This window comes from Chrysemys picta, chromosome 8, assembly GCF_011386835.1.
Source record: "Chrysemys picta bellii isolate R12L10 chromosome 8, ASM1138683v2, whole genome shotgun sequence".
Classification (NCBI taxonomy): domain Eukaryota; kingdom Metazoa; phylum Chordata; order Testudines; family Emydidae; genus Chrysemys; species Chrysemys picta.
In genome coordinates this window covers 55,897,445-55,916,666 of record NC_088798.1, presented here as the reverse complement: position 1 = coordinate 55,916,666, position 19,222 = coordinate 55,897,445, and the positions used below count along the sequence as shown (strand labels likewise).

Here is a 19,222-nt window from a genome sequence, read left to right as displayed (position 1 = left end):
TTGTGACTGACACTTACCTTAGCCATGTGCTCGGTGTGTGTGTTTGTATACATGCCACACACCCGCATGTGTGTGCCTATGTATGTCTGGGCACAATGTGCAGAATTCATACATTTCACACATGTGCATACATTTCCTTCAATGGAGTTACAGCAGAGATTAATTTGGCCCACTGTGGGTATGGGAGTGGGAGTCTACATAGGTGTATGGTTGTATATGTAGGTTTATATCCTGAAAGTATTGTGTCTATGCAAGTGGCAACACAGTGTGTGTGTGCGTGCATGTGTCATCTTATGCTTATGACTAAACATGCATATGTGGGTGTGTAAAGCAAATGCATCACTTTGTACAGTGTGTGTACACATGTGAGCTTCCATGCATATGGTTCCTGTATTGATGTGTGTGCCATGCCTGCAGGCAGTATGTGTACGAGCCTGTGTATTTCAGTTCCATAGGTGTGTTATTTGGCATATTTTCCCATGTTTCTATTTCTGCATCGACCTTTTGGTCCATACATACATAAGTGCATGTAGTCCTGCATGTTTGTTCATATTGGTATAGTGGTCATTCTGTATAGCAGCATACAGGAAAGGTGCGTGTTTGCTTATGAATATGGTCACTGATGTGTGTACACAAGTATGTAAACCAGAATTGTCAGCATATGATCATGTATTTTGAGTGAATGTATGTATAGGTATATAGTTCTATTTGGGTATTAGCATATGCATATCTATATATAGTTATGGGAATATATGTATGCAAGTTTGCACAGGTGCATGGTGTGTATATGTGTTTGTGTGTTTTCCTGCCTGTGTGCATACATATTGTTTGCATGTATGTCTTTGATCATGTGTGTGATTGCAGAAGATTGTATTTATGGATTTATTTATTTCATGTGTTTTCATACATTTGGGTAGGGTCTGTGTGTGTATTGCTGTCTGAGTAATCTGGGGCGTGAGTGTGAAGCCTCAGGTGTGTGCGTGTTTTCTTTTGTGAAAGATGGGCATGGTGTATATATGTGCTAGTATGATCACAAGTTTGTCTGTGTATGTGTGCCTTTCTTTGTCTGTGTATGTCTAGCATGTGCGTGTGCAAAGCATACAGATGGGTGAGCCTCTGTGTTCCAGTATGAGCATTAATGCTCATGTGTGTAGACTTGTAGAGCTGTGTGTGTACCTAAGTATGTCTTTGAATCTTGCAGGCTTGCCCATCCCAGAGGGGTTCATTTCTCACTGGGTTACTATGACAACAGTGAGAGACCCTGAATCCATACACAAAAGCTTTATTTGTACTGAATCGGAGGAGCGTGCATTGCTGATCACTAAAGCAAAGCAGTTTCTACAGAGAGAGGGGTCTCCCTACAAACCCTTTAGAAGTTCTCCCTCACGTAGATTAATCCTTTGACCCTCCATTCAGGTGCATCAGGGATGGGGATGGGTGGAAATGGAGGAGCAGCTCCTGCATCAGGCATGGCTGCCGTGGAGCAGGGAGTTAACCCACCTGGTGGTTGGGTCTCCAGCCACAAATGCCTCCTGTTCTAGTGCCATCAAGGGGTTAACCAGTCAGGAGTAAACTAGAGTTGATGCAGAAACTCCATTTTCTCTAGCTGTCCCCTGCTGTGCCTAGGGATTGCAGTAAGTACGATTCCCAGAGTGTGGTGAGCCAGCAGCATGCAAGTACAATGGTGGTGGGTTAAGGAGGGAATCTCAGCCTTTACTCAGTTTCCTGATATTTATAGGTGTATGCTGGAGTCCGAAGGAAATCCACTCATAGATTTTAGCTTCTGTGGTTTCCTTTTATGATAGTAACTATAGGAGACACCAGATCAGACCCAGTAGTCCAGTGTCCTCTCTCTGGACACAGCCAAAGCTGGATGTTTCAGAGGAAGGTTGACCCCTCCCCGCCACACACACATACACTATTCTCAAGGTCAGAATTTTCAAAGGAGCTCATCACCCACAAACTGGGCCAGGTTTTCAAAACAGCTCAGTGCATTGGGTGCTGAACTCTGGAAAACCTGGCCCAATTGTGCAGGTGCCTAAACAGGAGCTGAGCTCTGTTTGAAAATCTAGCCCCCGTCATGCAACCTTATCCCACAAAGGGGAAATCTCCTCCTGCCTCTTGAGTGCGGAACTGCTTAGACTATGAAGCACGAGGGCTGATCATTAGCGGTGCCCCAGAGGCATCCCTTACTTATGTGTCTCAGATCTTCCTTTGAAACATACTAATCTGTTTGTTTCTTCTTAAAGATAGTAGAGTATTAAAATAGGGAGGGCTACTCCTCTGTTTCCTTTCCCCACCTGACCCTGACTGATTGCTGTGCAGGGGCTCCTGCTGCCAGACCTGATCAGATTTAGTTGAGCTTTGAGCATTATGATCATTGCACCAAATGACCCAGTGTGCTCTGTGCTGTACGAGTAAACCTGAGGAAAAGAAATGACTTACCATGCAGCCGAGCCACCCTAGAGTCTGCCCAGATGTATAACTGTGTATTTTTGGCTTAGAAAATGTCCCCAGTGCCCTGTGCTAGTGCACACGTGATCAACAGCCTTCCCTCAAACAAGAAATGGGTGACTAAATAAGAACCAGAAATAAGACAACAGAGATAGGATGGTCCAGCCCTGGACTGGGACTCAGGAGAGCTGGGTTCCCAGCTCTGCTACAGCCTTCCTAGGTGACCTTGGACAAGCCCTGTTGAGGTGGAAGGGGACCCAGTCTCTGTGTTTGAGAGCTGTCTGGGAGCAGAAGGGGCATGTGGATAGCCTCAAAGGATAAACCCCAAAACCCTTGGGCACTTGATCCAGAGCAAACCCATGAACTGTCAGTGACTCAAGTGGCATGCCGAGGGGCCCTCTGCCCATCCCCCCCAAACCCCTGCTCTCCTGACAGAAGGGGCTGTGAAGTCAGGCACTGAGGAGGCTGCACACTTAAAATATCTGTCCGATCTGTTTTCCATGACTGAGAGATGGAGAGCCTCTTTGTCCGGGTGGGATCACAGTGCTCAGGCAGTGCCGTGCAGCAAGGGTGGAAAAATGTGTTCACCTGGGTCACATTGGTCATTTTTGATTTTTCGCCTCATTCCCGTGCTGGGCTGTCAGCTCTGTGGGGGGGCAGAGGGGGAGTTCCCCTCCTCTCACGTCTGCACCCTGGCCTTCCCCAGCTTGCACAGATCCATGGAGCACACAGCAGGGCTGCAGTGGAATAAATTTTGTCTTAATAATGCATTCTACCGCCTCCCCCCAGCAACACTGCAGTGTGTGTAAAGAGGAGCTGTGCCTACTACAAGCCAGCACATAGTGACTGAGTGGAGTTTTAAGCATCTCTCTGGGAGATGGGCTGAGAGAATATCAGTTCATGCAGCAGGAATGCTCTCACCTGGCTTCCTGTATCAAGCACTGCAGGGTCTGGCTGTACCTGCCCCAGACTGCCCACCCCCTGGGCTTGCCCAGCGTTGGCTCTTCACCCATTGCACATGCCCCTTCTCAGGTCCCATCTGCTATTTCTTTCCTCCCATCCAAGTGGAGGGACGCTAAGGAGTCTACAGAGCATCTGCGTGTCCTGCCCACTCGTTCCTCCCACACCTTTGAAAGGGGTCGGGGGCGGGGCAGACCTTGGCGAGCACTGGGAGGAGGGAGAGTTGAGTTAATATCTGGGCCATAACCTGCCCCTCTGGACCGTGCACTGGTGCTGGGCAGGGCTGCCCCTGGTCAGGGATGCTGGAGAACATGGGGATTTCATTGCACATTCATCAGCTTCACTCCTCTCTCCCACACTGACCCCTTTTCCTTACTTTTCCTACTGATTCACCCCCCTCCATGCACCACACTGTAGATTTGCTCCATCTGTACCTTGGTCCCATCCATTGGTCCCTTTCATCCCAGTTATACTGATGCTTTGGCTCAGTAGATCTGTTCATCTCACCCATCTGCTCCAGCCAGCCTTCCTCCGTGTGCCTCAGTCCGAGGGCAGTGTTTCCATCTGCATCAGTCATCCCTCTGTCTTCCCTGTGCCCTAGCCGGCCAGCTGTGTGACCACCCCTCCACCGCGCTGGCTCTCCTCCCAGTCCTCCCAAGTATCCTTCTGTCCATCCCTCGAAGCCTGCCACCCCACATTGTGCCCTGAGAGCTGTCCCCTGTCCTGGCCATGCTGTCCCATGCCCACCCTTCTACCCCAACTGAGCCAACTTGCACAGCACTGGCCCAGCCCTGTCCCAACCCTGCCACTGGCCCTGCTGTGCTGTCCCACTCACACACACACACACACACACACACACACACACACCCACCATGATCCCAGCTGTGCCACCCTGCACACACTGCCCCCCCAATGGTCCCAGCCATTCCACCCTGCGCTTGCGCACACACACACACACACCATGGTCCCAGCTATGCCACTCTGCACACACACACACACACACACACATACACCATGGTCCCAGCCATACCACCCTGCATGCACACAAATGTACACCATGGTCCCAGCCGTGCCACTCTGCAAACACCACCCCAGTGATCCCAGCCATACCACCCTGCGTGTGTGCACACACACACACACATCAATGGTCCCAGCCATAACATCCTGCGCACATGCGCACACACACCATGGTCCCAGCTGTGTCATCTTGCACACACACTCCCTTGCCCTAGCTGTGCTGTCCTGCTCGCTCTTTCTCTCTCTTTCTCACACACACCTCTTCCTTATCCCAGCCATGCCACTGTTCTTCAATAAAACCAACGTTGCCCTTCTGTGTCTACAGGGAATTTGCCAAAGAGCGAGAGCGGGTGGAGAACCGCAGAGCCTTCATGAAGCTGCGTCGCCAGCAGCAGATCGAACGGGAATTGAATGGCTATAGGGCGTGGATAGACAAAGCAGGTAAGGCTGGTGGCAGGCCTAGGGTCAGCATTTCCATGTGAATGACGGGGTGACCCCACTGGCTCGGGGGAGGGGAGCTGCTGCTCTCGCTCTGTAGTTCAGCAGATGCCTGCGAAGTCGGAGGCTGCCATCACTGATGAATGAATTAGCTCCGTATTGTACAGCTTGTGGGTCCATACGGTTCTCTGCCCCTCCCCCACACCCAGACTGTCTCTGCTGCATGCTTCCCCCACAAAATATTTCACCGGGGCAGAAAATGTTCTGCTGAGTCGCATGCGACTGAATTGCGCATTGGAGGCCAGAGTGCATCAAAGGTGCCATGGTTGGGCTGAATTTCACCTTTGGTTACAAATGCGTAAGTCCACTTCCATCCGAGGAGGTGACATGGGTAGAAGCGAGGGCAGGATTTGGCTAAGGTGTGTATTCCTTTGGTACACTGTGATACTGAATGTGCAAAAAAGGCATATCTAAATCCCAGGTGGAGTGGGTGGGACAACGTGTTTGGTAGCCTACGAGCATTGGAGCTAACTTAAGTGGCCATTAACACAGCTGCCCAATGACACAGCTAAAATATTTTCGCTCTTCTCCCATAAGGATGCCCTTAGGAAATCAGAAATTCAGACTTATCCTCCAGTACTAAGTAGTTTGGCCATAATTCTAGTGTTCCATACAACCTCCACCCACCGGTCCTGCAGGGAGCTCCCCCAGGGAGATCCCTGTGCCTGCACGGAGCTCACTGCAGCATGGAAACCAGAGTGGTTATGCTGCTGTATGACCACCTTTGCAGTCATGCACAGCACGCAGACAGGAGTCTGACAGATTGCCGTCAGTATGCTAGCATTCCCCATCCTCAGGAGCGAGCTGATCCTGGGAGATGCTGAGCACAGGAGGAGCTCAGCACTAATGCTTCCATGGGGCAGCCATTTGTCCAGGTGTCATTAGTGACCGAGCTAACACATCTCCATGCGCACAACCCTCCCAGCCTCAGATCATGAACTCAGAGCTCTCAGGAAAACAGCCTCAGCAGGTGTGATGACCCAATATAGCACTTAGCAGCTGTGTTGAAAAGGTGGACGTACAAACCAGATTATCAAGCCCACATTCCGGGGAGCGTATTTTTAATATTGTGCATGCAAAGAAGGGCCAATGATAGGTAGACAGAGTTAAGGCAGTTTGGTAACATAGCTGTGAACGAGATTTGGGTTTCTAGTTTAACTTTAACCCTGAATTTCCTGGTTTTTTTGTGATTTTCTTTTTAACTATCACATTACTGAAAGGTCGTATACAAGTCAAACCACCAGCATGCGCTTCACTTCACTCTAACAAAGATTTGTCTGTGTACGTATGACTTATATAGAGGTGCCAGTTCCATATGTTAAATATTGAAACTCTGTGTGGTTGGACTTCCCGCCACACTGAGAGGCCTGGGTGGGGCTTTTCATTTTCTGAAGTTATCTACTATGGTGGGGCCATAAATTAGAGTAGGTGAGGGTCAGTTAGTCACTTTCCAGCCAGTTCCACCCCTGGAGGGTTTTCTGACTGGATGCATGGTCCCTTTGATGAGAACTTTTTTGATGAGAACAATTCCATCCAGCTCCCGACCTGTGACTGCATCTATGAAAATGAAGGCTTTTTCTGCACAGCTATAGATTTCCAAATAGGCACGATATAGACTTTGGATATCACACCTGTTTTCTAACTTGTCACCAGTGTGTCACTTATGTCCTCGTTTGTCACCGAAGAATTTAGCCACAGGATTCTGTTTAGGGCATGGTGTGTAGGAAGGGTTTTTAAATAGGATTGGGGGAGTGGATTCAGATAAAATAAGAAAAGACTTGCACCTTCATTCAAAACTCATATCAACAATGTGTTGAGATTCACAGAAGTTTTATTAACTTCAAGATGAGCCTGAGCCACAAAGTTCAGCTGTAGATCTAGTTCCAGACTTCTCCAGTGTTCGGGGGAGTTTGGATCTAGGGTTTTGGTTCATGCCTATGTGCTTCCTGGTTCTGGCTGGGACAGAAAAGGAAGCCCCAAATGCAACAAGAAGTGTTGTTTCCATGGTATTTCTGCTCTGAGTGGAAGCAGGGCGTACTGGGAATCCTGCCAGGGAGAGTGGCGATTTCCAGGCATGTTTTGGAGACCCAAGAATTTTGGATAAAAAAATCAGTTCTCATCAAACCGAATCTGAAATTTTTCAGAATTTTCGGTGAATTTAAAAGGTCCCGTTTTGGGTCTGTTCTAGATTGGGGATTTGAACCTGCACCTCCCACAATCCAGGGAGTGGGCGAAAGGCTATAATGGAGGGGTGGTAGCATGACCATCACTTCCTCCTATGGCTATTTTGTGACTAACCAAAATTATTGGTGTAAAAATTTGTGAATAGTTTAAGGTCAACTGAAACTGCATTTTTCATCGAATAAATGAATAAACGTTTGTCTAAAAACATAGCCCGGCTCTACTTATTAAACATCTTTGTTGGCCTTTAAGAGAGCTTTCTTCTTGGAGGAGGCAGCAGGACAGTGGATTGGAAGTCATTTTTCTTTCCGATTGGCTGACGTAGTGTTGTGTAGCTGACTCTTTCCACTACTGTCAAATTGTATCTGCTCATTCACAAGGTGCAAGAAGCCATGGTGGGGCTCCCAGTCTCCACTGCACATTAGTACAGTTCTAATCAACACTAATGGCAGTGTAGCAGCATCTCCTGACTAATCGTGCGTTATCTTATGTTGCTGTCATATGGTGGAACTGTTCCATTTCACTACATGGCTTTCTCATGTAATGGATGCTGCCTTTCCTCCATCGTTTCACCTTCAAAACAAATTCAAAATGCTCTTGAGAAACTGGAGAAATGGTCTGAAATAAACAGGATGAAATTCAATCGGGACAAATAAAAAATACTCCGCTTAGGGAAGAATAATCAGTTGCACAGATACAAAATGGGAAATGACTGCCTAGGAAGGAGTACTGCAAAGAAGGATCTGAGGGCTATGGTGGATCACAAACTAAATATGAGTTAACAGTGTAACACGGTTGCAAAAAAGGCAAATATCATTCTGGGTTGTATTAGCAGGAGTGTGGTAAACAAGACACAGGAAGTAATTCTTCCACTCTACTCAGCACTAATAAGGCCTCAGCTGTAGTATTGTATCCAGTTCTGGGCACCACATTTCAGGAAAGATGTGGACAAATTGGAGAAAGCCCAGAAGAGAGCAACAAAAAAATGATTAAAGGTCTAGAAAACATGACCTGTGAGGGAAGCTTGAAAAAATTTGGTTCGTTTAGTTTGGGGAAGAGAAGACTGAGGGGAGACATGGTAACAGTCTTCAAGTACATAGAAGGTTGTTATGAAGAGATGGTTAAAAATAGTTCTACTTATCCACTGAGGCCAGGACAAGAAGCAATGGGCTTAAATTGCAGCAAGGGAGATTTAGGTTGAACATTAGGGAAAACTTCCTAACGGTTATGGTGGTTAAGCACAGGAATAAATTGCCGAGGGAGGCTATGGAATCTCCATCATTGGAGGTTTTTAAGAGCAGGTTAGACAAACACCTGTCAGAGATGGTCTAGATAATACTGAGTTCTGCCTCAGTGCAGGGAACTGGACTAGATGACCTATCAAGGTCCCTTCCACTCCTACATTTCTATGACTCTGACGGGTTCTCTGTCTCTTTCTCCCTCACTGCCCTTCCTCTTCCCTCTGGCTGGGAGCACCAGACATGAAGTCTATGGGTACTCTGAGCTTTCTTTTTTTCATTCCCTGGTATATCAGACACTTGGAGACAATTTACTAAACCATTTGTTTTTATGCAGAAGAAGTAATGCTGGCTGAAGAGAATAAAAATGCTGGGACATCAGCCTTGGAAGGTAAGGAAAACAATAAGCTAGCTAATGTAGCTGCATTCCCTTTTCTGCCTCCAGTTTAGCTCACTAGAGCAATGGGAACCAGATATGTGATTGCGGGGAGTGCTGGGAACCAAACCACTGTTTCTGCTGGTTAACAGGAGGCCATCATGTTAGAGCAGTGGGGCTCGACAGCAGCCTCTCCTGGTTAGGGAGAGTGCAACACGCCAGAGAGCATGGAGCCAATCTGTAGCCTCTCTCGGTACAGAGCGCCTGACTTACTTTAGTGCTGGGAACTGGACGGCAGCCCCATTCAGTTACTGAGACCCCGGTTACCGGGTTAGCTGGGTACCAAGTAAAAGCCTGGATAGTAATCAGTTGAACAGTCTGCGGGCAGCATTTAGATGCAGTGGTAACTAGAGCTCCCCTCTTCTTCATTTCCAGTGCTCAGGAGAGCAACCATCAAAAGGAACCGGACAGAAGCAGTGAATCGTGACTCGAGTGACGAACATTGCGTCGATATCTCCTCCGTGGGTGAGTGGAGGCCAGTTCGCCAGCCTATGTGATAGACTCTTTCTCGGAGCCCCATGCTAAGGCAGTCCAGAGTCTCCTCCCCACAAGTCCTCTAATGATGTGGAGCATCTTGTAAAATCCTGAGGGGAGTAAAGCCAAAGTGGAGATGGGCTAAGACCTTATGTTTCTGTCCGTTGTTAGCACAGAGAATGGAGCCCCCACACTGTTTCTGCTGCTTTACAGAGCTTGTATAGGAGCTGGCAGGTTAAGCCCATCCTGCCACAGTAGAGCTCTTGAGTGAGGAAATAATTCCTCCCATCCCCTGGTCAGAAGGGAGATTGACCTGGTCAGGTCCTCTGCTGAGCAAAACCACTGTGTTCCATTGTTCTCTTCTGGCTCTCCCCCTCAGGTACCCCTCTTGCTCGTGGCAGCATCAGGAGCGCTAAAGTGGATGGCGCCTCCTATTTCCGGCACAAGGAGCGACTTCTGCGCATCTCCGTTCGCCATATGGTGAAATCCCAAGTATTTTATTGGACCGTCTTGAGCTTGGTGGCTCTCAACACTGCCTGCGTTGCCATTGTCCATCACAACCAGCCTCCGTGGCTCACCCACCTCCTCTGTGAGTTACAGGTCCCTCTCCTTGTTTGGGTGTGTTACAGCGACAGGTTGTACAGAACACCAACCCCACTGACCCCGGGTCAGCCATCAGTGCAAGTAAGATGTGGCTGCTTGGAGCCCCAGGACTATCAGCATATGGCATGGTTTGCTGCCTTTCCAGGAGGACTGGAGAGGGCAGCAACTCACAGCCTGTTACAGGAAGATCTTTAGCTGTTGGCGGCGCTGGGTCTGATTCTCTTGTCACCCCAGTGTAAATCAGGAGTGAACTCCATTGAGGTCAATGGGATCAGACTGGCATGAACCTGGAGGGAGATCAGAATCACACTTGCCATCCTGAATATTGTACACAGCCCATTTCCACTGATGCCCACTGTCTTGCTCATCATCACTGAAATCATTTTCAGTTCTGCTTCCCTCCCAGCAGATAAACAAGAATGAGTTTGACTGGACTCATGTCATTCAAATCCAATACAGATTGCAAGGGAGGTGACTGTTTTGTATCAGTGTGAAGTGGGGACATAATAGTAAGTTTACCCTGTTGTGGTAATGTAATGAACAAAGACTAATTAACACCCTTCTGAGATAGGTCGGAGTGGAATCCTTTGTCCCAGCATAGAACTGCAGCCATCCTTGAGTTGTTTAATAGAAACAATGACACTACACAAGAGATCTGGGCACAAATGAGAAGTGTTTTGCAGCCAACTGAATCCAGTGAGGATTGAAGGGAGACAGAATATAATTCCCAATTAGAGTTTGTCCAGGGCACCAGAGTTAAAAAAATTGCTGTAGATCTGACAGCCATGAACTAACGGCCATGAATAATCAGAACCTCAGTTTTACATTTTGTCCTACAGACAGCAACGTAGTGCTCCTGGGGCATTGGTTCAGTACTCACACGGTAGGATGAGTAACACCTATTGAATGTATACCACTCCTGCTACACCTTGAAAGACTCCCATTCAAATACGGATTCAGCTCAAGTCTATGAAGCTGTCTGCTGAGATGTCAGCACAAGATGGTGTGGTATGGCAGCTGGTTCTAATGAGAGCCACCTTTTGGACAATATGGAAAACTGACTTGGCCACTAATGTTCCTGAAAGATCCTGTGACACTTCTCACAAGTGTACAGCTGATAACTGCATGTCCTGGCCAGACTCCAGCTGTGGAGTAATTACAGCAGGGCTATGAAAGTTCCCCTGCAGTTTAATTTGGAGAAGTTCTTCATTTCTGCCCCTAAAACTGTTGTGTAGTGTTTGTTGTGTGCTGTTAAACCACAGCTGTGTTCCACTGCAGAAGTGACTTCACTTAAGTGAGTGCACCCGTTCTTCTGTGACACTCTCCCTAATAACACACACCCTTTGAAAACTTAGTTTGGGGGTCCAGTTATCTATGATTCACGAAGGCAAGCACCTTAATCCATTCTCTGCATACCAGCTAATGATACACAAACTTTCTAGATCTCCAGAGAGAAGCAACCAATTCCACATTCCTTCCCTACAGAGTCAGTGAAAAGGACCTTGATCCCCCTGTCTGGTTGTCCTGTCTCCTAGAATGTGCTGAGTGGATTAGTGAACTCTGTTTGAGGACTCTGCTTGTCTTTGCACAAGGTCCCATAAAATCTAGTATCAGCATAACACATTGGTAAAGTCTGTCATGTCCCCCTGCAGTGGCTGGGCCACTAGGGGTTAATAACCTACAGCTGCAACCAGCTAATGGAGTTATTCCTTTAGATCAAGTGGTAGAGGTTCTCCTGGAGTGATGAAGGTTTGTCTGCTGACACCCCATGCAAGGGTCACTGTATCAGCTCTTTACACTGTTTTCTAAGCACAGATAAGGAGAAGCAGATGTGTAGCTAATGCACCTGAATTCCCCTGTTTCAGACTATGCAGAGTTCCTGTTCCTTGGGCTCTTCCTCCTGGAGATGTCCTTAAAGATGTATGGAATGGGGCCGCGCCTTTACTTTCATTCCTCTTTCAACTGCTTTGACTGTGGGGTAAGCAGTGCATGAAACTAGAGCAAATGCTGTAGGCAGCAGAACAGTCTGCGGGTCTCGGGGGGAGGGGAGGGTTACAACATAACTTAAAGAGGGGAAGGGGAATGGGACAGTCCTTCCAGAGGGCTGTGGGGAGGGGGTGTTCCTAGTAGAAGGGATAGAAAGGCAAGCAACATAGTCTGTTACAGCAGTACTGAGATCCAAACTACTAGCTTCTGATTACATAGGGCTGGCCATCACATGGAGTTGCACACCTGAGAGGGACTTCCTGTGATTACTATGGTCCTTGACACTCTAAGCCCACGTTATGTACACAGGCTCTATTCTCATGTGTGTTTCTGATCCCCCAGGTCACAGTGGGAAGCATCTTTGAAGTGGTCTGGGCTATCTTCAGACCAGGAACCTCTTTTGGGATCAGCGTCTTACGAGCCCTTCGTCTTCTGAGAATATTTAAAATAACAAAGTAAGTAAAGAGGAACATACGTCCCTGCCTACTGGCTCCCTACCTCTCAGCCCACCTGGCCCTTTCCCTATCCCCTTCTGGCTCCTAGCTCTCGCCTGGCTGCCATCACAGATCCAGATTCCCCTTGTTTTGCACAGTCCTACTACTAGTGCTACAGTAACATCTGCATTTTCCAGGTATTGGGCATCCCTGAGGAATTTGGTGGTCTCCCTGATGAGTTCCATGAAGTCGATAATCAGCTTGCTCTTCCTCCTTTTCCTCTTCATTGTTGTCTTCGCTCTCTTGGGAATGCAGCTGTTTGGAGGCAGGTAAGTGCATGAAAGGCCAGGGAAGATTGGAGCCCTTCTATTTACAGTGAATAATATCATCTCCCATCCTTTCAAGGAAAACACTGACCCACCAGCTTGCACCAGATTACCAATAATGTTCCTTTTTCTGAAGGACCTTAGATCAGGCTAGTTCAGGGCACAATGGGCATGATGTCTGCTCAGATTCCTGCAGAAGTGCTCCAGGGTCCTTACCTGTCTCATGATAAAGGTGAAATGGGGACAAAGAAGAAGGGAAAGTCGAGGGAAGTGATGAATGGATGGGGTAGGCTATTATAGGAGCAGCAGACCTAAGAGGACAGAAAACAGTGATGTAGTGCCACCTCCATATTCCAGCTTGTGCATTTCCCTTTGGTTCATTTTCAGATTTAATTTCATGGATGGGACTCCTTCTGCAAACTTTGACACCTTCCCTGCAGCCATCATGACAGTGTTTCAGGTAGGGGCCTGGTAAAAATGAGGCAGCTGGATTTTTCTACCATACAGTCAATACCCCCGGCTCTCTGATTCTTATCCACCACCCGAGGTGGTTCATGTTCTGAAGTTTTCTTTACAACCAAAAGATCTAGAAGCTTGATAGATGCAAAGTAATGCACCTTGGAAAGCATAATCCCAACCAGGGCTGGCGCAACCCATTAGGCGACCTAGGCGGTCGCCTACGGCACTACAATTTGGGGGGCGGCAACCGCAGTGGTATTTCAGCGGTGGGACCTTCCACCGCCTCTGTGGGGGCAGCATTTCGGAGCGGAACCTTCCGCCACCTAGAGCGGCAGAAAATCTGGCGGCGCTCCTGATCCCAACTATACAATGATGGGGTCTAAATTAGCTGTTACCACTCAAGAAAGAGATCTTGGAGTCATTGTGGATAGTTCTCTGAAAACATCCACTCAATGTACAGCGGCAGTCAAAAAAGCGACCAGAATGCTGGGAATAATTAAGAAAGAGATAGATAATAGGACAGAAAATCATGTTGCCTCTATATAAATCCGTGGTACACCTACATCTTGAATACTGTGTGCAGATGTGGTCGCCCCATCTCAAAAAAGATATATTGGAATTGGAAAAGGTTCAGGAAAGGGCAACAAAAATGATTAGGGATATGGAATGGCTTCCATATGAGGAGAGATTAATAAGACTGGGACTTTTCAGCTTGGAAAAGAGATGGCTAAGGGGAGATATGATTGAGGTCTATAAAATCATGACTGGTGTAGAGAAAGTAGATAAGGAAGTGTTGTTTACTATTTCTCATAACACAAGTACTAGGGGTCACCAAATGAAATTAATAGGCAGCAGGTTTAAAACAAATAAAAGGAAGTATTTCTTCACACAACACACAGTCAACCCATGGAACTCCTTGCCAGAGGATATTGTGAAGGCCAAGTCCATAACAGGGTTCAAAAAAGAACTAGATAAATTCATGGAGGATAGGTCCATCAATGGCTATTAGCCAGGATGGGCAGGGATGGTGTCCCTAGCCTCTGTTTGCCAGAAGCTGGGAATGAGTGACAGGGGATGGATCACTTGATGATTACCTGTTCTGTTCATTCCTCTGGGACACCTGGCACTGGCCACTGTCGGAAGACAGAATACTGGGCTAGATAGACCTTTGGTCTGACCCAGTATGGCCATTCTTATGTTCTTAAGCCTAAGGCTTGGTTCTCCATGCAGTTACATGGGGGCTTATGCCAGTGTATCTCCATTGCCTTCAGTGAGTTACACTGGCATAAAGGATTGGAGATCCATGCCCCTACATTAAATGAAAGCTGGTGTTCTGCTGTAGATTCCAAAAATCTCTGGAAGACACCTAATTCCTCACCACAGAGCAGATCCCTTCTCCCCATGTAACCCAGCTGTGGGGCAGGATCGTCCCTGAGACAGGATCTCCATACTTGGACCACCTCCTGCACACATTTGCAGATAGAAAACTGGTGGGATATATATAAAATAATAGCGTGGGTGATAGTGCCCCCTGTTTGTTTGTTCAGATCCTGACGGGCGAGGACTGGAACGAGGTGATGTACAACGGGATCCGCTCCCAGGGCGGAGTCCGCTCAGGCATGTGGTCCTCCATCTACTTCATCATCCTCACCTTGTTTGGAAACTGTATCCTCTTGGTTGCTATGTTTTAGTGAGAGCTCCCTCTGTCCTGTCTCACTGTGAGGGGATAACTCCTCCCATTGCTCATCAGAGACTCAGTGCTCTGTTCATATTGAGGGAGTGGGTGTCCCAGAGTTCCTTTCCGCATCTCACATGGCAGGGGTCAGAGCCTGGTCCTATAACTACCCCCCTCAGACATGGAGGAAAAAGTGTATCCCTGACACTCGGCACTCCTATCTCCTGCTGAGGAACCATGCTATAGGCTGGCCGTGGGACCCCTCCCTCCCACCCTGGTTCAAATTCAGCCTCTTTCTGCTTCTGAAAAGTAGAGGGTTTATCCCTGAAGTGAAGTAGGGCCCCTCAGCTGCCTGGTCCCTTCAGTGGTGCTGGTTTCCTCTCTCTGAAGCCGGCATGTTCCTCTGTGTCAAGGGGGGTGGGATTGTGTGTTCCCCCATTGGCCGCTGTAGAAGCTCAGGCCATTATCACATGACGTGTCGACTCTTAACGCTCCCAGACACCCTGCTGAATGTGTTCTTGGCCATCGCTGTGGACAACCTAGCCAATGCTCAGGAGCTGACAAAGGTAAGGGATGCTAATGCTCTCCCTCCTCTCCCCCCTTACTACCCAATGAGCCTTGTTCAGACTGTCCATATGGACCCCACACAGGGTCCATGCCATATGGCCCAGGAATCCACTTCTGAGTCCTTATCATGGTCACCTGGGAAGCCCATTCCCTATTTTTTTCCTTCTTTGATTTTAAATTTGTGAGTAAACATAGTGCTTATGGAAAAGGAGGGCTAGTAATGCTGCACTGAGTCTGGCCTCTGTCTGCTCCTCAGTGCTAACCTTGCCCCACACCTGCTGTTCTAGCCCAGTTCCCCCTCAGAGCTCTATCAATACATCTCTGTCATGCACTGCTCTTCCAGCCTTGGGCCTCTCCTGGGCAGTAGTTTTGAAGAGTGTGATGGCTATGACCACCAAATCTCACTTCCACTTGGGACCTAAGCAGGATTTGAACCTGTGTTTCTGTTGGTGAAGGGCAAGAGTATCAAGACTCTGCATCACTGAGCTCCTGCCTTGAGAAAGATGGCATGGCTTGGTGGGCTGAGGTTGGAGATGAAAGCCTGATTTCTAATCCTGGTTCTACCACTGATTTAGGGCTTGTCTACATGGGGAAATTGACCGGAATAGCTATTCCACAATAGCTATTTCACTTCAAATTCCCACCCTACCTTAATCTGAAATAACTTTCAAGTGTAGACAAGCCCTTACCACTGGGCAAGTCACTTAGGCCCTGATTCAGGAAAGCACTTGCTAAAGTCCATCCCTGTTCCAGAAAGCACTCACACATGGACTCATAGACTTTAAAGCCAGAAGGGACCATCATGATCATCTAGCCTGACCTCTTCACATCACAGGCCACAGAACCTCACCCACCCACTACTGTAATAGACCCCTAATCTTGGGCTGAGTTACTGAAGTACTCAAACCCATGCTTAAACTAAAGCATGTGCTTAAGTGCTTTCCTGAATCAGGGCCGTAGTCTCTCCACCTCAGCGTAGCCTATCTCCGACTCCCAATGTGTGGTGTGAGGATTCATTAGCTAAGATTTGTCCAGCATTCTGAAAATTGAAGGTGCAAACAATTTTAAAATCATCTCACCTATTACCTGTCTGACACTGGTGCAGTTATCATTAGTTAACCATCGCAGCTTGAGACAATGCCAGACTTGACTTCAGTGCCCTGCTGGGAAGTCTTTGGGCTCTGATACCATCTGGATTGCCGTGTATAGGTAAAAACAGCCAGGATCATTGTTACTCTTAGGATGGGTTGGTCCCCAAAGCATAGAGGCTCCATGCTGCCCATTTCCAATGTGGTCTGTCTGTTCCTCACGCTCTCAGGGCTCAGCAAGTAGCCTCCAGCACCAGTGTAAATCGGATTTGTTTGAGGCGAGTTAAATGGAGCAGAATAATCCATTATGTTGTCTAAATTTCCTCGGGGGACACACACACAAATGTGTATCTTCCCATTGGGGAGCAGTGCCGAGAGGACTTCATTTCCTGGTTAGTGCAGATGGCACCTCAGAGGGAGGGGGAAGGGTGACCGTAGGGTGACTCACGCAGGGAGATTTCCGCCTCCATTCTCTACTGTCACTGCCTCGCTAACTTGAGAGGGAGGAGACTGGTGCAGCTCTAATGCTTTCAGGATGGTGTATGTGACCAAAGTGGGGAGCGAAGCACCAGAGATATTGAAATCTAGGCTTTCCCATTCACCTCCATTTCCTCACATCTTTGATTCTGGGCAGCATCAATGAAGGAAAGAGTGTGCGGGGTTTTAGTGGGGCTGAATGGACGTAAGGCCACAAATGGCATTTCTTGCTGCAGTAACTCAGCCAAGCTCATGAGGGTAATATGATCCCATGTGGGGTCAGGAATGGACCCTGACCACCTTGTCAGACAGGCAGAGAAACATCAGTGCTGCCCACTACAGAGACTGCAGCCTTGGATCAGACCCGCTTTGGATGGTAGTCCAGGCCTGGCCCATGCCTAGGCAGGGTTGGCTGCTGCTGCTGTTGGATTTCCTCTTTTAATGAGAACAGCTTCCCCCTGCCACTAGACCCCACTGAGCGGATACTGACAGGGGCAGTAGCTGACTGGACAAGACTCAGGGAAGGAGAAAGAAGGGGAGAGTCAGAAGTTGAGGCGAGATACAGGGGTCATATGGGGCATTTGCAGATAAAGATAAGCACCTAAATATCTAGTAATTTGTCCCAGCCCCAGAATTTTACAATCTCCTCAGTAATCTTAGGGAAAATCTGCTAAAATTCACTGGGATACACAGAACTGCCCCAGGCTTATGCTGAGAAGTGTCCCGGGAAATATTTGTTCAGATGTTAGCACCAACATGTGCCATCCCTGTGCACCACACCCCTGCACACACACCTTATACTGCATGATCACACATGCACCCCTTGCACTCCCCCTGCACACTGCGTCCCCCCCCCACAGCACTCGCATGCACCCCCGCACACACTGTGCTCGTGTGAACACCCCCACACATACATTGTGCTTGTGCATGTATATATCTCTATACACTTTGGGGGCAGGGTGAGCTCCCTTCTCCTCAGATCCTCCCCACATACTCTGGGGGCAGGGTGGCACCAGTCTTCTCCACACACCTATTGAAGCAGGTGGTCTCCCAATTTCATCCTCATGCACACCCCTCTGTCCCCCTCCACCCCCCTCATTGTCCCACTTGCTTGGTTTGGGGTCAGAGGGTGCCCCATTCTGCCCCTCTCAGCTCCCACACTGGCAGTGCTCGGGTCTGTTAAGTGCAGGGATTGTCCCATTCTCCCCAGTGCAGCCTTTCCCCCTCACACGTCTTTTGGAGGGAAAGAGGTACAGTACACTCCCCCTCTTCTCTGCAGCAGTATTGAAGGTATCCTGGGTTCTGGTCATGATAAGTCAGGAGCACTATGGGATTTGTTTGTCTACTTCCTGATAAACATCATATATTAGCGAGTGCCAGAGTCAGAATGCCAGACTGGGTAGGTCCTGCTATGGCAAATACTGTGTGATGGGGCACTGCTGTGGATCCTAACCCGCTGAGAAAACTCTAGAAAAGATTGGGCATAACGAGGAAACCATGTCAGTTTTGACTGGGTTTTGTGAAAATAAAAACCACACCGGGCAATTCAAAAGGCTCATCTCAGCTCTGGTGGCTTCATCCCAAGACTTTTCTTACTGGCTGCAAGGGGCCTGGTTTGCAGCATCTTGCATCCAGCATAACCATGCAAATCCCCTGCAACATCTGGATGGATGTAAACTCCCTGGTGCTCCCTTGTAATGGACATTTTTGTTTAACATTTAGGATGAGCAGGAGGAAGAGGAGGCTTTTAACCAAAAGCATGCCCTGCAGAAAGCCAAGGAAGTCAGCCCGATGTCTGCTCCAAACATGCCCTCCATTGAGTGAGTCACCCTCTGCATGCACCATGTCAGCAACCGCTTCTACCTGTCCCTGAGCTCTTTATGGTGATAGCCACTCATGCCATGAAAGAGAGAGGGGACTATGCAAGGGGTAGCACCAATGCGAGGCATGTACATATGCATGCACATCTAGGGTACAGGTAACACAGAGGTGTTGCTCTCATGCAGGGCAATGGCACCGTTCATTGATGGTGTTGAAGCAACACAATTGGATCAGACCAATAGAAAGGGGCCAGGTCTGCTGTTAATTACGAAGGATCGTGGCAGTTTCAAGGTGGTAGCTACATCAACAGACAGTGCTGGTTACTGATTGTGCTTGCTGTCCTAAACTTCCCAAGTTCAAGTCTTTATATAGAAACAATAAGAAAGGCTTTCATCTCTGAATGTGCTAAGAGTGTGAAGTCAGAGACCCACACCCTCTGCAAGAGGTCTGCACTGAGTCCTCTGATAAAGGAGAAGACCCCACAGTCATCCCTGGAGGAGGAGGAGGAAGGAGCCCTGTTGGCTTCTC

At 48.2% G+C, this 19,222-nt stretch overlaps 1 protein-coding gene across 2 annotated transcripts in view; it reads left to right on the top strand.

Annotated features, from left to right (window-relative positions):
• Positions 1–19,222, top strand: part of CACNA1E (calcium voltage-gated channel subunit alpha1 E) — a 267,448-nt gene that overhangs the window by 163,223 nt on the left and 85,003 nt on the right. For both annotated transcript variants that reach the window (XM_065554517.1, XM_065554515.1), the window contains exons 9-19: positions 4,757–4,872; positions 8,686–8,739; positions 9,160–9,249; positions 9,638–9,847; positions 11,727–11,839; positions 12,190–12,302; positions 12,479–12,610; positions 12,995–13,067; positions 14,614–14,731; positions 15,240–15,307; positions 18,596–18,693. In XM_065554517.1, the coding sequence (XP_065410589.1) occupies positions 4,757–4,872; positions 8,686–8,739; positions 9,160–9,249; positions 9,638–9,847; positions 11,727–11,839; positions 12,190–12,302; positions 12,479–12,610; positions 12,995–13,067; positions 14,614–14,731; positions 15,240–15,307; positions 18,596–18,693 (1,185 nt within the window). The remainder of the gene's footprint in view (positions 1–4,756; positions 4,873–8,685; positions 8,740–9,159; positions 9,250–9,637; positions 9,848–11,726; positions 11,840–12,189; positions 12,303–12,478; positions 12,611–12,994; positions 13,068–14,613; positions 14,732–15,239; positions 15,308–18,595; positions 18,694–19,222) is intronic.